Below are 20,072 nucleotides of genomic sequence, written 5' to 3' on the forward strand. Positions count from 1 at the left end.
AGTGTAAAAACAGCTGGTGCACACATACGCACTTTAATCCTTCTTCCAATAAGTGGGTAGTACACTAAGCTGTTGTCACTCTCTTTTTTTAATGGTAAATGTTAATCTGGAACTGTTGCCCTTTCTATGGGAATGCACAAGTATCTCTGGGGATGAGTGGACTGTAATTACAACTCTTCTACTGTTTTGATGCTAAATAGTTGGCAGTGAATATTTATGTAAATTCATCTTTGCCCATTTGTGGGGACATACTTAAAGGGTAAATTCATATATGTGAATTTATTGGGACAAGAGAGAAGTTTTTACAATTTTAATAGAGACTAATTGTGAAAGAGCTTGTCTCATTTTATCCTATTAAGTGTCAGTTTCCTGACACCATGGCTAACATGGTATTATTACACTTCAAGGAAAATGTTATGTTTGTCTTAATTTGTCTTCCTTTTTAAAGTAATGTTGACCTTAAAAAAAATGTTTAAAAGCCAGTTGTATTTCTTATGAACCGCATGTTCATGTTTTTGGTCAATATTTTTGTGGGTGGTATTGGTGTTTACCATTGTTTTTGAAGAACTGTTGCTTGGATAGATTGCAGATTTTTTTTCATAGTTTTTAATTTCTTTTTCAACTTCTTGGGAAGAATTTAATTTTTTTAGATAATGAGAATGTATTCGTTTTTTTCTTTATGGATTTCTTTTTATAGTTTATTAGAAACAGATGTATAATTTTCACAAAACTAGAAAATAACATTTATTTTTCTTGTAAATAGGACCTGTGTAAGAGCTGTTGTTATATATGGGGGAACCCAGTTGGGTCATTCAATTCGACAAATAGTACAAGGCTGTAATATATTATGTGCTACTCCTGGGAGACTGATGGATATCATAGGTAAAGAAAAGGTAGGCCCTCGAGGGATGACAAAATTGTGGATTAATAATTTTTTTTTGTATGGGAAAGGGGAAGAATGGTATATAGAGAGATATATATTTATTAGAGTACCCTTTATATGTTAGGCCCCCATCAGAATCTTTGAATGGACTATTACATAATTCTTAAAATAATTCCAACATGAGATAAAAAGTATTTCCTATTTTGTGTTTGAGAAAGCAATAAGTGATATTATGCAATTTATTTAAAATCCCTCACTTAGCTCTAGTGATAGAGCTAGGGTTAGAACCTGGATCTGACTAGAGTCTATATCCTGTACTCCACTACACTGGGAGAAATGCATTACATGCTCCCATAGTTTCATATAAGTTATGATGACATATTTTCTTCCTGAATTGTGTACTAGCAATTTTGTTTCCTGTTGAAGCATAGGAGTAATGTTAACCAGGATTATTAAATTTCCAAGTCTTTAAAAAGACATTTTAGAGTTATATATTTAATGTAGGTATTCACATACCACATTATTAAATCACTAAATCATTGCTTTAAATTCACGTTCATGAACCTCTTTTGCTTTTTTTAGGCTCTTCTCTAAAGGGGTTACTCAAAATACGGTCTTTCTGCATAAAAATATGATACTTATTCAGACTACCCAGAGAAATCCACTTTGATTTCTCACTTAACATCTTACATGGTTGTGCGACATTCATTTGTTTTCCTTGCAAATGTCTGTTTCTCTTTGTAGTGATAAGTGTTCATGCAAAGAAGGTGAGAGAAGTTTCTCAGTTGTTCCCAAGTGATTACAGAATGGAGAATTTATTAAGAGTTTAAAGCATTAGAAATAAATTTACCAGTTATAAGACATTTGAATATGTCATGATGTTAGGAAATGTTTCCTTACATTTAAGAATCTGACTTTATCAGATAATAAGATGTAGATCTGTGAGGTCCACTGTGGTAGTTAGCCACATGTGGCTGTAAACATTTAAAAAGGATATAAAATGAAAAATTTTGTTCTTTAGGCATACTAGCCACAGTTCAAGTGCTTAATAGCCGTATGAGGCTAGTAGCTAACATGTTAGTGAAGATCAAGAATTGTTAATAAACATTTAAATAAACAGTACTAGTGTTACGAACCAAAACAATTCTCATAATTTTATGCATTGATTTCTACTTTACATTCTTAGGAATAAATCAGTAGTTGGAATTGTGGACACATTTTAGTTTAATATATTGACTAATATGCATTTTCTGCTCTAACCCTTGAAAATATCCTGAAAGATTGGTCTCAGACAAGTCAAATATTTAGTTTTGGATGAAGCTGATCGCATGCTGGATATGGGTTTTGGACCAGAAATGAGGAAGTTAATTTCCTGCCCAGGAATGCCATCAAAGGAACAGCGTCAAACCCTTATGTTTAGTGCGACTTTTCCAGAGGAAATTCAAAAGTAAAATTTTTTTCTTCTTAAAAATAATTGTTATGTACATAAATGGCTTTATGAAAGGAAAACCAATGTGACTGTATGATTTTTAAGAGTTTTTTTAAAATTTAAGGTAACACAGGTAGTTTAAGAAGTGGATATATTCCTAAAAACTTAACTGCATTTTTCATTGTTTGTAACCTTTATCCTTGGCTTTGCCACACTTTATAAAATTTGTAACATTTTATTAAATGTGTGTGTGTGTGTGTGTGTGTGAGTGTGAGTACACAGCACCTAGATAGGATTTAATAAGTGCTTACTCAATGAAGTTATTTTTTGTGTCTTGAAACCAAAATTGTAGAGCTTGCAAAAATTGGGCCTTTTGTAGAAAATTCACATACCAACTGTTGACATATATTGAGTATCTTACTGTATATGGTTTGGTGAATTCTGAGATGAGGATAACACATCCCTTGTAGATGATGTGTCCCTTCTAGAGTTCTAACTCTTCTTCCTACTTGCTGATCCCTTGGCCCTAGGGAGCCTGAAGTGTCTCAACAGCAACTTCTTAGCTTGTCATTTAGTTAGACTCCTGCGTATTTACTCTGATAGAACTTTTCTTTCTTTGGGAACCAAGACCTCCACACCTGCAGAATCTGTGGCTGTGGGTGGGACAGGAAACACAGTTTCAAATATGAGTCACAGAGAGCAATGGTAAGTGGACCACTCTTGCTTTGCATGCCTTGCTCTCAGACCCAATGTACCATATAAGGATTTCTGGTTGAAAGTTACCGTGCCCTGTTGAATCATGTGCCATATTCAGAAAGAAACACTTCCAAGCACTTGTTTAAGTGGATGTTCCACTTTCTGTAGCCTGGCAGCATCTCACTGTTGTCATGTGATATGACCTGTAGACGTTACGGTTATGGGCCTGCTCTGTCACTTATTTTTCTGTAAAGTGGGTCTCCTGGTCTGATAGAGTCTTACATGGGATGAAATACTTCACAAGCCACAAGTTAGTGGTGCTGGCTATTGATTTGTTTTACTTAATAGATGATTTAAAAAGTCTTTGTATAAAGTTAGAACGAGCTCTTTATTGGGGGAAAAAATCTAAATCATAAGAGAGCATTTGACCAGTTAGGATTTTTTCTTTCTTAGTGGTACATAAAATAATAGTTTCTTATAATAACTGGTGTCTTAAAACTTGAAAGGTGGTATCTGTATTTCCCTTATCACCTTTGCAACTAATAAGAAGAAGATAATTACCTACCTAAATAGGTAAATAGGTAAATACCTAAATAGGTAATATTCTGCTGCCTATATGTTTTTTTATTCACCCTGAAATAGGAAGGTATTTGAATGTTGGCTAGCCAGAATGACTAATGTGTACTGTCATCAGTAATATTTGTTGAGGGCTTTTTATGAGCCATATTTGAGTATAAGTCCTGGGTATGTAGGGTAAACAGTAGAGTCCCTCACCTTGAGGGACCTTGCCCATTATTCTGTCTGAAGTCCAGTGTTATCATTCTACATATTCACTGAACTATTGCAGCATCCATTTCCTTGGCTGATGTTTCTTTCTGTAACTGTCCCCAATTTATTACCTGTATCCTTAATCTCTCTTCGGATTGCCAGACTTGAGGATTTAACTCTTCAGGAGTATTTTATTCTTAGATGAATTACCTGTAAAGTTCACTATGTCCAAAATGGAAGCTCTTCTTCAATGCCCTCTTTCCTGTTCAGTTTTCCTTACTGGCAGTGTTGTCTTTCCAAGCCCAAATCCTTTCAATCATCTTGATTGCTTTAATATATTCTTTTAACTTTATGCTCTTCAAAAAGTCATTTTGGCAGTTATCTCTAAAATATTTCAAATCAGTTTCTTCTGTTTCCCACCTTAATTTAAGTCCTTTTCACTTTTCTCTCTGCTCATTGTCAGTAGCTTTCTAACCTGTCCTCCCTGACTCTAATCTCAATTTTGTGTCAGTAATAATTCCAAAATAAAGTTTTAGGTTTTTCTTAGACATTTATTCAAAATAAGCCCTCTTGGGGCGCCTGGGTGGCTTGGTCGGTTAAGCGTCTGACTTCGGCTCAGGTCATGATCTCGCGGTCCGTGAGTTCGAGCCCCGCGTCGGGCTCTGTGCTGACAGCTCAGAGCCTGGAGCCTGTTTCAGATTCTGTGTCTCCCTCTCTCTCTGTCCCTCCCCTGTTCATGCTCTGTCTCTCTCTGTCTCAAAAATAAATAAACGTTAAAAAAATTTTTTTTTAAAAAAACAAAATAAGCCCTCCTGTGTCTTCCCATTTCCACAGACTAACAAGATTTCAAAGTGTACATATGATCAAATCTTTGCTTTTTCTGCTACTTTATTACCTGGGATTTTATATTTCTTTTCTATTAAAACTATTTCTTGTTGGCTGAGCAAGCCAAATTCCATCCTTCCTCATTATTTTTTCTTGTTTCTTCTTTCTTCTTAGAATGTCTTTCCCTAGTCATCACTATTATACATTCTTGCTTGCTGCTGCTTAGATCTAGCTCAGTACTTGAAGACTCTTGGAAATACACATCACTTCATCCATTTCTTGCCATTGTATGGTTAAGAAACCATTTTAAACACTTGGCACATTTTTTTGAATATGGTAAATGTTTAGTAGATGTTAACTGTTAAAACTGGAATATGAAAATATATTAAATACTAAAATGTTTATTTTTTTAATTTTCAAAAATTTTTAAAAATATTTACTGTCAAATTTTGTCAAATTGGCTAACATACAGTGTGTACAGTGTGCTGTTGGTTTTGGGGTAGATTTTCATGGGTAATTACTTACATACAACACCCACTGCTTATCCCAACAAGGGCCCTCCTCAGTGCCCATCACCCATTTTCCCCTCTCCCCCTCCCCCATCAATCCTCACTTTGTTCTCTGAAATACTAAAATGTTTTATATATGATTATGCAATATTAAAAATTGTTATATACTTAAAAGTGTAGTAATTATTTTTTATATAACTATATTTATCTTACTTGATGTGAGCATCTCAGTGGCAGAAACTATCATATTCATCTTTGTATTCCCAGTACCTTGTATCATGTATGCCTGACACAGACACACAATTAATGTTTTAGTGAATGAAAAAAATATGATGGAAAGTAATGAACTGTAGATTGTTTTAAGATTTGTGCTTGAGAGGGTGCTTGATTCTTGAAGGAAGGACTTCAAAAAGAAGCTTTTCTTTTTCTTTTATGGTAACAGCAGGTGAAGAGAAAGAAGCAGTAATGATTTATTAAGATTCTGGATATGCTTTGCTCATGAGATTTTCATGAGACAGCTAAGAAGTAGGGACTGCTAAATGGGACAGAGGAGGACTGATGATAGATTTGGCCCTCCTCCTTAATCACAGAAAAATTCAGTTCTTTGCCAGTCCCTTTCTCCTCTTCCTCTGTTGCTGGATGATTTAAAGCAGGCATTCTTAATTGTATGCTGTCTGTGAGTTATGTGTGTGTCCACATGCTGATATCCTCAGCGTTTGGGGTGACCATACACAGCCTGATGTGAGCTAGCCTCTAGGCCCTTCACCTCCTGTCTCATTTTTTTGCTCAGACATGCTGTATAAATGCTACAATTTTTTGTATGTGTCATGACATGAAAAGCACTGACCTAAGTAAGGTCTGGTTTGCTGATAATTGTTCAAAGCATAGTAGTTTAACAAGTAATATTTTCAGAAAACAACTTTTAGCAATAACATACATAAAAGCATTAGTGAAGGACAGAATTTTTGCCCTAGGCTTGCATTTCAGTTTGTAACAAAAGTTCCTATTTGTTGTAGTCTGATACTTTAGCATACTTTTCTATTGTTATATACACATTTTAAATAGTTTTGCATGGCCACGTTTCACTAAGTTATTTAGTATTTTACAAAATCTTAATGTTTTATACTGATCTTTGGAATTAGTACTTGCATGATGTAAGTTATCTACCTTGTTATAGTTGTTATAATCTGTCTAATTAACATTAAATAACACTTGGAATAATTCAGTGAATATTGTGAGTGTTAATGGAAGAGGATAAGTTAAGGAGTAATTTTTTGTCTTTGAAGGTTGGCTGGGGAGTTTTTAAAGTCGGATTATTTGTTTGTTGCTGTTGGACAAGTGGGTGGAGCATGTAGAGATGTTCAGCAGACCATCCTCCAAGTTGGCCAGTACTCAAAAAGAGAAAAACTTGTCGAAATTCTGCGAAACATAGGTATCTTACATTGATATTATTTTTTTGTCATAATTTTGATTTTTAAAAAATGCTTAATTTTTAAATTACTCTAAAAATTGTTTGGTATGGGTTTTTAAATAAGTGTGTTTTCATTATTTCCTCTTTCTCTAAAGCTTTCTTTATAAAAGGTTTTATGATTTAGTTTCCTCTGTAAATTATATAGCAGTTTAATCTTTTCTTCATAAAGATTAAAAAAAAAGATTTGAGACTTGAAATATGTGACTAAAAGCTATTCCAGGAGAAATACATATATTTTTCATTGTAAGAAATAAAAAAGCCTCCTTTACATTAAACTCCATTTTCTTCACCCTGAGTTATTTTTACTTCATAGTTTTTGCTTCCAAAATATTTCTATAATTGTAGATTCAAAAAATTTTAGAGGTGAAGGGAACTTTAAACATTTAGTTCTGGTTTTTACAATAGTGATGAGAAATTTCTCACCCCCCCCCAAATAATTTTTATAGAAAGTCGTATTTCTTTGATTGAGTTGGGCTTAGTTTGTGCCGAAAAATAAAACTTTTTAATATTGCTATTTTATTTATAATTTTTTTCATTATAGGACCTACTTTATTACTGAGAAAAAATGTTTTATTTTTTCCACCATATGTAGCAAAATTTATTTTTCCTTTTTTAAAAAATCTTAGTTTTAACATATAGTGCAATATTGGTTTCAGGAGTAGAATTCAGTGATTCATCACAGCAAGTGCCCTGCTTAGTACCCAGTAATAATATTTTAATTTCTTCTTATTACCTCATAGGCTAAGTGTACTTACATGCTATATATTCCCCCTCCCCTTCTTCATTTTAGTAATTGTTTCAATTTGAATGTCACTGTTGGGATGGAGGAATGAGGAGAGGTCAGGAAACCATCTAATTTCCAACAATGAGGAGAAAAAAAAAGCTGACTTAGAAAACACTTAAAAAAATTTTTTTTAATGTTTATTTATTTTTGAGACAGAGACACAGCATGAGCAGGGAAGGGGCAGAGAGAGAGGGAGACACAGAATGTGAAGCAGGCTCCGGGCTCTGAGCTGACAGCTCAGTTTGACACGGGGCTCAAACTCACGAACTGTGAGATTGTGACCTGAGCCGAAGTCGGACGCTTAACCGACTGAGCCACCCAGGCGCCCCTAGAAAACACTTTTAAAGGCTTCTATTTTTTAGTTTCCGCTGAGTCTTAAAAAAACACAAAACTTTTAAAACCAAATGCTCATCATGAGTTGGAGAAATTTTACTGGTTTGCTTCATCCAGTGTTTCATAAATTACTGTATATGGCATATTAAGTTAAAATAATAACTTCTGTGGGCCACATACTATTCTGACTGTTTTACGTGTATTAACTCATTTAATGCTCAAAACAACTTTCTGAAGTAAGTTTTGTTAACCGCATTTTAACATTGAGGACACTGAAATACAGAGAGGTCAAGTAACTTGTCAGGTATAAATTGAAGTTCCATATGCAGAAGAGATAAGCAATATGTAGTTTTGCTGAAGTTAGAACATTTTTAGTATAAATGTTAAGATTTATAAAACCTTAAGATTTTTTATGTATGAATTTGTGCAATAAAGATAATTTGAGAATAATTCTAATGAGAGTTTTCAGAAGTGCTGGTTTGCCTTTGAGAAATCTTTGAAGTCACTGTATGAGCACTATTGTATACTTCTGTATTATTTAAACTGTTAAATGTTCTGCAGTTTAGAGTTAATTGTTTTGATAATTTATGTATGTATGTATTTTTTTTAATCTGCATGGAATATCCATTCAGTATATCCTGAAGTTTTACATATATTTGTTCATATAATTTTTTTCTACTTTTTAAGGTAAATCTGCTAGCCTATCCCCTGTGCCTTTAAAATGTATAGGTATAATTATTTTATAGTAGTATAACCAGCTGCCTTTTTCATAATTTAATTTTTTAAATGTGTATTTATTTTGGGAGAGAGAGTAAGAGACAGCACTTTCAATGCAAAGCCCTGTGCGGGGCTTGATCTCATGAACCATGAGATCATGACCTGAGCTGAAATCAGGAGACAGACGGTTAACTGACTAAGCCACCTAGGTCCCCTCATAATTTAATTTTAGTTGAACATGTATCAAACATTTTATTGAGCTCATTAATTATTAGGAGAACTAGTAAGATGTTATAGCTACTTTGAGCAATTCAAAGAACACGTATGTGTAGGATATTAGGAAAGCCCAAATAAATTTACAAATAAATGTAAAACTGGTCAATATCCACAAAGCAGTAATCAGTTACATTTGAGGGGCAACTTCATTTTTATTTTTATTGATAAAAATCATTTGCATCGCTATCAGTTGCAATAGAGGTATAACAGAAAAAATAGAGTAAAAGTCACATAACCATGAAGGGTGTGCTAGATGGTAATTTTTCTTGGTTATTTCAAAGTCTTTCACAGTTTTTCCTGACAGCTATATCCTCTCATGATCACAACAATCTCAGAGATTATTCTTGGTCACAGAAAGGCTGGTCTCATTCTGTTAGGCTTATTTGCATAGATGCAGCAAGACTATTAACAATATAGGCTTCTTTGAGTTTGTTTTGCACATCAAGAGCCAAACGATATTGAATAATAAGATCACAAAATTAACTTCTCTGGAAGTTTTCATAAGAAATCTGACATTGAACTTTTAAAAGCCTCCATTATTTGCTTAGATAGGAAATTAAGTCTGGGAAACTCTCTGAGTCATATTACAACTGTAATACATAGCAGCTTAAGTGAGTTCCTATCTTCTAAAGTTTCCCCTGATTTTTCATGTAATTAATTCTTGTTCCATTGCATCTGTTAGACTTTCATGATTCTTTCTGCTTCTGAACTAGTCCTGTAAATTCTGCTTGTCCAGTGATAGGGTCTAAAAGTTATTAAAACAATGTCAACTTAGAACCTTCTACCCTAGACTATTTTTTTTAATATCAGTAGTTAGAAGTGCTTGATAGAGGCACAAATATACAAACTCTGCTATCTGGCTTATAGTATAGCCTTTGGGAAAGTATCAAGAGAAAACAAAAACTATATAGTTAACAAAGACTTAATGATCCTGGTTAATTTATTAGTGATCATTATCGAAAATGAAAGATTTAATGAGGGTTTATAATAAGAATAATGCTAGTAGTAAGGAAATTTGGTTGTTTCTGTGGCATTGCAAAATAAAGGTAATAAAGTCATTTCTAAGAAATTTTAGATGAATGTCTAAATGATGATGTCTCTAATGAAATGTCTCTAATGATAATGATAAGCCTATTTTCAAAGAACTATGTAAATGTTACATCTGATTTATAAAAATGGGGTAGGTCTAATTTTTCATACCAAGAACATCTGGTAAAAAGATTGAGTAAGTGCAAATAGGATCTGCTTTTCTGTATTTATACAGAATGCCACATGTGAGTCTGGTATACATCCCATTTGAGAACCACTAGCCTAGAAGGTGCTATATTAAAATTAAGAAGTGAACTATTTCTTTTAAATAAAAAAAATTATTTTATATATATTTACTTATTTAATAAATATAATTTATTGTCCAACTGGCTTACATACAATACGCAATGGTCATCCCAACAAGTGCCCTCGAGAAAGAGCACGTGCGCCAGGGGAGAGGGGCAGTGGGGAGAGAGAGATTCTTAGGCAGGCTCCATCCACACTCAGTGCAGAGTCCCATGCAGGGCTCAATCCCACGACCCTGGGATTAAGACCTGAGCTGAAATCAGGAGATGTAGCTTCAACTGACTGAGCTACTCAGGCACCCCTACATATAAACATTTTAAATAATAAGTGAAATTCTGATTGGCAACACTATGCTGTTGTATTAGGCATTGTGCCTCTAGCCCTCTGATCAATATAGAAAAACTCTAGAGAGTTATTTCCTAAGTATTTTAGTCAATGTTTCTCCTGTAGGTGTAAACATATGGGCATTTATACATCTCCAGGGACTTCCCAGAAGGTATAAATTTTGAAAGTATTTCCATAAAGTCTACATCTTACCTATGCTTTTTAACCTAGAGGAAGTTTAATATCTGTTCTGACTTGACAACTGTTGCCATTCAACTCTTAAAAATAGTAACACATCAAACAAGCCTAATTTTTTTTAGCCTCTCTTTTATTTTTTAAGGTGAGATAACAAACTTTTGTGCTTTTCCTGGTGTTTTCTGAGAAATCACAATGATAGTTTAGATGGATTTTTTTTTCTTAATTTATGGTTCATTTTTAGAAAGGCAGAATCAAGAGTTGTCAGAGGAGAGTTGAACATTGGATTAGTGTAGGATCATTGGTGGCTGAGAAACAGTACTTGGTTGCCAGTTTAATTAAATGACAATAAAACCTTTAAAAATAAATATAGAAGGTAACATGATTGTTAAGAACCATAGCTCTTTCATAAATATAGTACTTTTGCTGCTTTTTTTCCCTTTAAATAACCAAAAAACATAATAAAGTCAGCACAGTCTCTGCTATATAAGCTGATTAAGGAAAAGAAAGAATAAACTTTAATACTGTAATTACTGAAAATAGCTGTAAGTTATTTTCTGGAGTAAACTGACACTTCAGTTTAGGACAAAATGAGTGTTCCCTGGGTCCCCTAAGACCTTCTCGTAGGATCTCTGAGGTAAAACAGTTTTCATTATTATGCTGAGAATTATTTATTTTAACATAATATACATGCCAATAAGTATTTCAATTTTTTCTTGGTTTTAAGTTTTAATATGGTAGATTTAATAACTGAAAGTGTTTGGGATTGTCAATAATATAAGAATTGAAGAATTTAATGGGGCCACAGACCAAAATTTTGAGAGCTACTACAGTAGGGAAAAACTACTCTTTTTTTTTTTCCTACAAAACAGAAGCACATACAGTTTCTATCTCTGTTTTTATTACTCCTCCTATAGTCTCACTTAACTTATGTTAATTATAACTTTTAACCATAGTAACTTCTGTTTCATAGAGGAAACTGGAGGCAGGAATGTCAGACATAAGTGTTGTAGCTGACTACCAGAGCTCATGAACTTTTTTTTCACTTTTTTTTTTTTTAGTGTTTATTTTTGACAGGCAGTGCGAGCGAGCATGCGCAAGCAGAGGAGGGGCAGAGAGAGAGGGAGACACAGAATCCGCAACAGGCTCCAGGCTCTGAGCTGTCAGCACAGAGCTTGATGCAGGGCTCGGACTCACCAACAGTGAGATCATGACCTGGGCCAAAGTCGGATGCTTAACTGACAGAGCCACCCAGGTGCCCCTCATGAACTACATATACTACTTTTTTACGGCACACTTTGTTAAAGTATGAAAGTGCTGCAAATTTTTAAGTGGCAAAAATGAACATGTTTATTAACATGCCTCAAAGATATTGCATATGAAAAATAAGCAAAAGAACATGAACTTGGTTTAGTAATTAATATGTGAGAATTCTAGTGATCACTAATTTACTCAATATAATCTACTCGTTTAAGTTACCTAAAGCTGAAGATGTTGGATATTATTTTCAGGATGACATTATGCAAAATATAAATACTGTTGAATAATGAATCAATTTACTGAACACAAGTTTGTTTTTATACTTTTAAGTCTTTAAAAAATTTTTTTAATTTTTGAGAGAGTGTAAGAATGTGGGGACAGAGAGAAAGGGAGACAGAATTTGAAGTAGGCTTCATGCTTAGAGCTGTCAGCACAGAACCTGACGTGGGGCTAGAACCCACAAACCATGAGATCATAACCTGAGTCAAAGCTGGACCTTAATCGACTGAGCCCCTATGTTGTTATGCTCTTAAACATTATGGAGAATATTAGCTTATTTGAGTGGCTAACCTACATAGGCTAAGGAAAACCCAACTAAAATAAGGTGTTTGTATTATGCTTAAAACTGATAAATCAGAGAAAAGATGTGTGTTTTTTTAAACTGAAGTTATTAGTCTTGAGTTTATCAAAGATTTCACTTATGTGTACTTGTAATCTTAAATGTTTCAGATTTAATTCCTGTAGGAAGATTTTTTTTCAAAAACAGTTCAGTTTTAGAAATTCAGTTTTGTTATTCTCTGGGAATTTTAGGAATGTTTGCTTCTATAAATTATTTTTCTGTTTTATTTAACTCAGTAAACCAAATCAGAATTAATTTGATAGACCTATAAGACACTTTTTAAAAGATGCTTTAATAGACTTTTATAATTTTTTTTTCTAGTTTTGCTTCTCCCCTCTTCCTATTTTCTCCTTCTGCAACAGTAATTAGATAATATTAGATCTTCTTGTTCTGTCCTCCATATTTTGTAACCTCATTTTCATACTTTCTACTTGTTCTGGGTTGTATTCTAGATAGTTTGGGTAGTTATTCAGATTTACCATCACTTTTGCAGAAACTGGTCCTGGTACAGTGTATATGTATAGTTCTCTGCCATTTTGCTACCTGGGTGTATTTGTGTAATTACCACCAACATCAAGATCCAGAGCTACTACCTCACCACAAAGATATCCCTTGTGCTGTTTTTGTAGCATACCCACCACTCCTACCCTCACTGCCTATCCCTGTGTCCTCACAACCACTAATCTGTTTCTGTTTTCCATCTTTATAATATTATAATTTCAAAAATACTATGTAAATGGAATCATGTATATGTGACCTTTGAAATAGTTTTTTCCTTTCGCTGTAATGCCCTTAAGATCATCAAGTTGTTGTGTCAGTGGTTGATTTCTTTGTATTGCTGAGGAGTATTCCATGGTATGGATATACTTGTATTTTTGGTTCTTAGCCCTTCTGTCAATTTTATTCCTTTTAATTGTTAAATTTATACCATTTAGGTTCATTGCATTTATTAGAGGTTAGGGCTTAATCATTTCATTTTTTTTAATGTTTGTGCCATAGAACATTTATTTTTATGTGTGCCAGTAAACATGAAGAAGTTAGGTTTGATTTTACAAGACTCTGAAAAGGACTAAGTTCAGATTCGTCCATGACATTTGCCTATTCTTCTTTTTTTTTTTTCATTTCTTATTTTTAGTTATTTTTAAATTTTTGTCCAAGTTACTTAGCATATACAGCAATAATTTCAGAAGTAGAATCCAGTGATTCATCCCCTACGTATAACACCCAATGCTCATCCCAGCAAGCGTCTTCCTTAATGTCCCTTACCCATTTAGCCCATCCCCCAGCCCACAACCCCTCCAGTAGCTCTGTTTGTTCTCTATATTTAAGAGTCTATTGTTTAACCATTTCTGTCTTCTTTTTGTTCCTTCTGTTTCTCATTTCTCTGTTGTTGTCTTCCTTGAATGTTTTTTAGAATTCAGTTTTGATTTTCCTAGTTTTTTGAGTTTTTTTTTTTTTAATTTTTTTTTTTCAACATTTATTTATTTTTGGGACAGAGAGAGACAGAGCATGAACGGGGGAGGGGCAGAGAGAGAGGGAGACACAGAATCGGAAACAGGCTCCAGGCTCTGAGCCATCAGCCCCGTCGGGCTCGAACTCATGGACCGCGAGATCGTGACCTGGCTGAAGTCGGACGCTTAACCGACTGCGCCACCCAGGCGCCCCGAGTTTTTAAGTATATCTTAGCATACCTTTGTTAGTGGTTGCTCTCAAGGCATTACACTGCACATAAATAATTACAGTGTGTCAGTACTGTTGTCTGTATTGTGTCAGTTTGAGTGAAGTGTAGATACCTTATCTCCCTTTGTGTTCCTTTATCCTCCCTTATTTATTTATTTACTTTTTTCCTTCCATAATAGTACGTGTATTCTTTAATCCCAGTCACCTATTTCACCCATTCATTCCCCACCTACTTCCCCTCTGGTAACCATCATTCTGTTCTCTGTAGTTAAGAGTCCTCCTTGATTTTTTTTTTCTCTTTTTTTTCCCCCTTAGCTTGTTTGTTTTGTTTCTTAAATTCCACATATGAGTGAGATCACATAGTATTAGTCTTTCTCTGTCTTATTCGGCTTAGCATTATACTCATTAGCTCCTTCCACGTCATTGCAAATGGCAAGATTTTTTTTATGGATGAATAGTATTCCATGGTATGTATATACCACATCTTCTTTATCCATTAATCAGTGGACACTTGAGCTGCTTCCATAGTTTGGATATTGTAAATAATGCTGCAGTAAGCATAGGGGTACATGTATCCTTTTGAATTAGCATTTCTGTAATTTGTGGGTAAATACCCAGTAGTACAATTAATGGATTGTAGGGTAGTCCTATTTTTAATTTTTTGAGCAACCTCCATACTCCATACTGTTTTTCACAGTGGCTGCACGAATTTGCATTCCCACCAATGGTGGAAGAAGGTTCCTTTTTCTCCACATCTTTACCAATACCTGTTGTTTCTTTTGGTTTTGATTTTAGCCATTCCTACAGGTGTGAGGCTTTTTAAAGAGGCTTTAAGAGCTGTTGTAATTTAATTTTTTAATATTCTCCACAAGGTATTAACATAATTATTACATATAATAAATCCTTTCTGAATTACACATAAAGTGCTTTAGTTCTACTGCTTTAAGCCACAGTTCTACCGCTTAACTTTCTGGGGTTAAGACTGACCCCAGAAATACAGAGAATTGCAATCTAGCTACTATTCTATTAGGAGAATAGTAGAATCTATTAGAATTATTTTTAGATTCTTAGTTGATTTTTACTTAGCTCACAATGGACTAACAAAATGGATACTCTTTCACTTCTCACTCAACAGAATAGAGATTTATAATTCATCTGTTTATAGAGATCACTGAATGGTCTGATCATAAAGCTAAATTTGCAATTATTGCTATCACCAGTGGTAGTATGACCTATTGTCTGAACTAGAATAAATACAAAATCATTAGAGAGGAAGAATTCTAGAGAAAGTCAGAGTTAAATTCTTATTGCCACTGGGATTCATACTGAAAACCAAGAAAAGAGATCAGGGCTTAAGTTGCTCAAGAGTGTTAAGTACTTGATACTATCAGTTGTATCAGTTTTGGCTTTGGGCATCTTTTTGGATGACTTCCAAAACTGTGGAAAAATAATTGATAAAAAATCACTATTCTAATAATATGAAAATGACTATATCTCAAAGATTTAACTGATTTATTCCTGTAGGAATCACTTGCCCTTTGATTTTTCTGCTTGATTGTTCACAGGTCTGAGAGTTAATGAAACACCACCTCTGAGCCCTTTTTTTCTTATAGATCTCCTATTTCAGTTAATGTTAGTTCTGTTTTTCCAGTTACTCAGACACAGTCTTGGGAGTCCTCCTTGATTTCTTTCTTTAACTGCATATATCATTTCTGTTAGCAAAATCGTTTTGGCTCTAACAGCAGAATTTATTCAGAATCCATTAAGTCCTTAGTTAAAACAAAGACCAGATCTTGTCACTTCTTTGTTCAAAACGTAGTGGCTTCCCTTCTCAAAATGAAGACATTTTTTTTTCAATGGCCTTCACGACTCTGTGTGACACAGCTGCCATTACTTCTCTGTCTTCATGTTCTGCTGTCTCTTGCTCACCCTACTCCAGCCAGACTCCTCATTGCTGTTCCTCACACGTGCCAAGCGCGTTTCTCCGTCATGGCCTTGTTACTTGCTGTTCCCTCTACCCAAAATGTAGGGGTCACATGAGGGCCCCTGTGTGTGTGTGTGTGTGTGTGTGTGTGTGTGTGTGTGTGTGTTAGCACATAACTCCCATGTCTCTTAGCCTTTCCTTTATATTTGTCCTTCCCTGTGCCTTGATGTTCTTCCCCAAGTATCTCAGTAGTTTATTATTTTATTCTTAGTTCTACTTAGATGTCATCTAATTAGAAACGGTACATCTAAAGTAGCCCTCTTGGGACTCTATTTATCCTTGTGGGTTTTTTTTTTCCATTTTAGGGCTTGTTGCATAATATTTATTATTTGCATCTCCACAATGAGAGCAAGGGCTTTGTTTTCTTTGCAGTATTTCCAACACCTGGAATAGTGACTGGCATCTCTTAGGCACTAAATATTTGTTGAATAAATGAAGCCAACTAATAGGGAAATGAGGGAGAGGAATTATGAACAGTAATACAGTCTTCTTTCCATTAAGGCTATAAATTACCTTCTTTCCTCTCCAACATAGGGAGAGGAAAAAATACCTTGTGTGAAAAAATCTCTGGCTCATGCTTGAAGTTCTACCAATTAAATTCTTTAAGCTAACTGGTAAATATTTTTGACTTATAAAATCCTAGGATAAAGTCACTTAGTTTTTTTGATAAATAATACCTTGGAAATAAAAGGGTTTGAATTAACAGAGAATGTTGAAACACAGAATGTTGCAGAATTTGTCAGCCTTGGGTTGGATGCCTTATAAATAGTTTGGGCAATCAAGGCAGAATGCAAGATTGGATTATCTCGGGAGGTAAGGAGCAAAGGCATTAATTTAATGAGTGGGAAATGAAGGTCCTGAGATGAATTTGGAACTGCTAAGAGTTGGCAGGTAGATACCATTTATCTTGCCCTTAGTCAGCTTTTTGGTGTTGGCCTGGGAGGGCAACGGTCAAGTTCATTTTTTTAGTCCCTAAAGTAGGAAACAGTTCTGATACTTTATCTTTGACATTCATTCATTCAGGAAATATTTGGGCTGCTGTTACCTACCAGGCCTGGTCTTGGTCTTGGGAATACAGTGATGGATGAGACTATATCCTACTAATACCTCCTGTCTTTTTTTCCTTTTCCTAATTTTATAGTTTCTGTGTTTATCACTGTTTCATTGTCTTGTAGGTGATGAAAGAACTATGGTTTTTGTTGAGACTAAGAAAAAAGCAGATTTTATTGCTACTTTCCTTTGTCAAGAAAAAATATCAACAACAAGTATTCATGGGTGAGTAGATTAATACGATTTCATAGTAGGGAGGTGACACTTGTATTTGTCATTTGCTAAGAAATAGCAGTGCATGTAACCGACATGACATAATCCTAAGATTCAGAATTCTCAAGATCTAAACTGTTAGTCATTTTAAGTTTTTATAAGAACTAAGAGGTGGGGATGGGTGAGTTAAAGGTTTGTCTTGGACTCCTCATCATGAGGAGTGGTAACTTCTCAAGAGAACTCAATAAGTTTTTCTCTTCTGCTGAATCCAATCTTCCTCTTGGTTGAAATTTTTTATTGAAGTGCATAAAAATGTCATATGAGCACAACTTCATTGACACTTTACTCATGGATCCGAAATACTAATGAATATACAGAATTCTGAGATTATACTTAAACAATTTTTTTGAGAAAACATTCTAATCAAATAGTTGTGTATTGTCAAGACAAGTAAAAGATTAATGGGTGAGATTTAATGTTTGTCACACTTGTTAAAATTTTTTTTTAAAGTTTATTTTTTGAGAGAGAGAGCGCACAAGTGGGGGAGGGACAGAGAGGGAGGAGGACAGAGGATCCAAAGCAGGCTCCACATTGACAGCAGAGAGTCCAATGTGGAGCTCAAACTCAAGAAATGTGAGATCATGACCTGAGCTGAAGTCAGATGCTTAACTGACTGAGCCGCTCAGATACCCTGATGTTTGTTTGTCTGACCTAAATTTGTGTTGTAGCACTCTGTACTACCTTTGTTACCTTACTTCACGTGCAAATGAGGATAATTGTTCCACCCTCAAAGTGTTACTGTGAGAATTAAATAAAATGATGGCTTGAAAAAAATTAGTATAATACCTGGTATGTAAGAAGTAGATAGCAATGTTGATTGCTGCTATTTTTACTGTTACTGAAAACATGTTGAACTTGAATGGTTCACTGTAGTAATTTTTTTAATGTTTATTAATTTTAGAGAGAGAGAGCACATGTGAGCAGGAAAGGGCCAGGGAGAGAGGAGGGGAGAGAGAATCCCAAGCAGGCTCTGTACTGTCAGTGCAGAGCCTGATGTGGGGCTCAAAATCATGAACTGTGAGATCATGACCTGAGCAGAAATCCAGAGTCAAACACTTAACCGACTCAGACACCTAGACACCCCCACTGTAATAATTTTTTAAGAGTTGTCCTGACACATGCTTTCTTTGATTTCTAGTGACCGAGAACAGAGAGAGAGAGAGCAAGCTCTGGGAGATTTTCGCTGTGGAAAGTGCCCAGTTCTTGTTGCTACTTCAGTAGCTGCCAGGGGGCTGGATATTGAAAATGTTCAACATGTTATCAATTTTGATCTTCCTTCTACCATTGATGAATATGTTCATCGAATTGGACGTACTGGTCGTTGTGGAAATACTGGCAGAGCTATTTCCTTTTTTGATCCTGAATCAGATAACCATTTGGCACAGCCTTTAGTGAAAGTACTGTCAGATGTAAGTTTTAAATGTTTAAAACTGAATGGATATTATTCTATCATTGAAAGTAGACCTTGTATATCTATGTATATTGAGGAAAAGTAAACTGCTGTAATCTTTGAGACTAGATGCATATTGAATATGAAGTTAATAATTTCTTTTTTTAGGCTCAACAGGATGTTCCTGCGTGGTTGGAAGAAATTGCCTTTAGTACATATGTTCCTGGCTTCAGTGGTAGTGCAAGAGGAAATGTATTTGCATCAGTTGATACTAGAAAGGTTAGTTGAGGGAAAAATTTAGAACTTGGCTTCCAGTTACTCTTTGTGAATGTTGTAGTTAATATTGTGAAGTAACAATAACGTTTAATAATTATCTTGTCATTTTTTATACTTAAAAGTTTAATATTTCTTAAAGTTTTATGTATGTATGTATTTTTGGTCTTAAAAGTGGGGAATAATATAACCTTTCAGTTCATGCTCAAACATCCCTCCTTTCTCAAATTTGCTGGCATTTACAGTTCTCCTTTGGATTCTTCTGAATTTCCTGTAAGAATTCCTTATTTTTAGAGTTCTGACAGTATTATTAAGTAAGACAGAATACTAGAGATAGTGAGTTGCATGTCCTTTTTGATGTGTCTGTTTATAGGCAGCACCACTTTTATACAGCAACAGTGAATGCACTAACCATTAAATATTTATGCTTATTTATTAAGGTATAGAGCTTTCAGTTTTTCCATCTGCCAAAACTACTGATTAAAGAAAGATTTTCTTGAAATATTTTGTGTAATTTAGACTACCCAGGCTCATATGGGCCTTTATCAAATGGATTAAATTTAGTGAGAATCCAGTCTTTTATATTTTTGGGGAAAACATGGTGGGAAGCTTGAGTACCTTCTCTGAGTCTGGGAATGTAATTTGAGAGATATCATAAAATTAAATCTTTCTTTCTTTCTTTCTTTGTTTCTTTTTAAAGAATTACCAGGGCAAGAATACTTTGAACACAGCAGGGTTTTCTTCTTCACAAGCTCCCAATCCAGTAGACGATGAGTCATGGGATTAAAGCTAAAACATCCTTCAAGTTTGTGGTACAGTTTTGATGCAGAGAAGAAAATAGTTTTGATTTTTGAGTTTAACAGAAGTGCAAAACCTGACACTCTAGCATCTTCTGTCCTTCTGTTCTTATTCCTACCCTTAAAAAAAATTCTTGCTGATTAGTTATGTGAAATACTAAAAATTAACAACATTGCAGTTACTGATATAAATGGTGTTAA

At 34.5% G+C, this 20,072-nt stretch overlaps 1 protein-coding gene across 3 annotated transcripts in view; it reads left to right on the forward strand.

The window, feature by feature from the left end:
* The window catches only part of DDX4 (DEAD-box helicase 4), an 85,788-nt gene extending 65,927 nt beyond the window's left edge, over window positions 1-19,861 (forward strand). For all 3 annotated transcript variants that reach the window (XM_047064772.1, XM_047064879.1, XM_047064810.1), the window contains 7 exons: window positions 764-893; window positions 2,164-2,330; window positions 6,397-6,542; window positions 17,264-17,363; window positions 18,550-18,820; window positions 18,970-19,080; window positions 19,784-19,861. In XM_047064772.1, the coding sequence (XP_046920728.1) occupies window positions 764-893; window positions 2,164-2,330; window positions 6,397-6,542; window positions 17,264-17,363; window positions 18,550-18,820; window positions 18,970-19,080; window positions 19,784-19,861 (1,003 nt within the window). The remainder of the gene's footprint in view (window positions 1-763; window positions 894-2,163; window positions 2,331-6,396; window positions 6,543-17,263; window positions 17,364-18,549; window positions 18,821-18,969; window positions 19,081-19,783) is intronic.
* The last annotated feature ends 211 nt before the right edge of the window (window positions 19,862-20,072 follow it).

This window comes from Lynx rufus, unplaced genomic scaffold (assembly GCF_022079265.1).
Source record: "Lynx rufus isolate CCGP_SWC_20201006 ecotype Redwood Valley unplaced genomic scaffold, mLynRuf1.p SCAF_1, whole genome shotgun sequence".
Classification (NCBI taxonomy): Eukaryota; Metazoa; Chordata; class Mammalia; order Carnivora; family Felidae; genus Lynx; species Lynx rufus.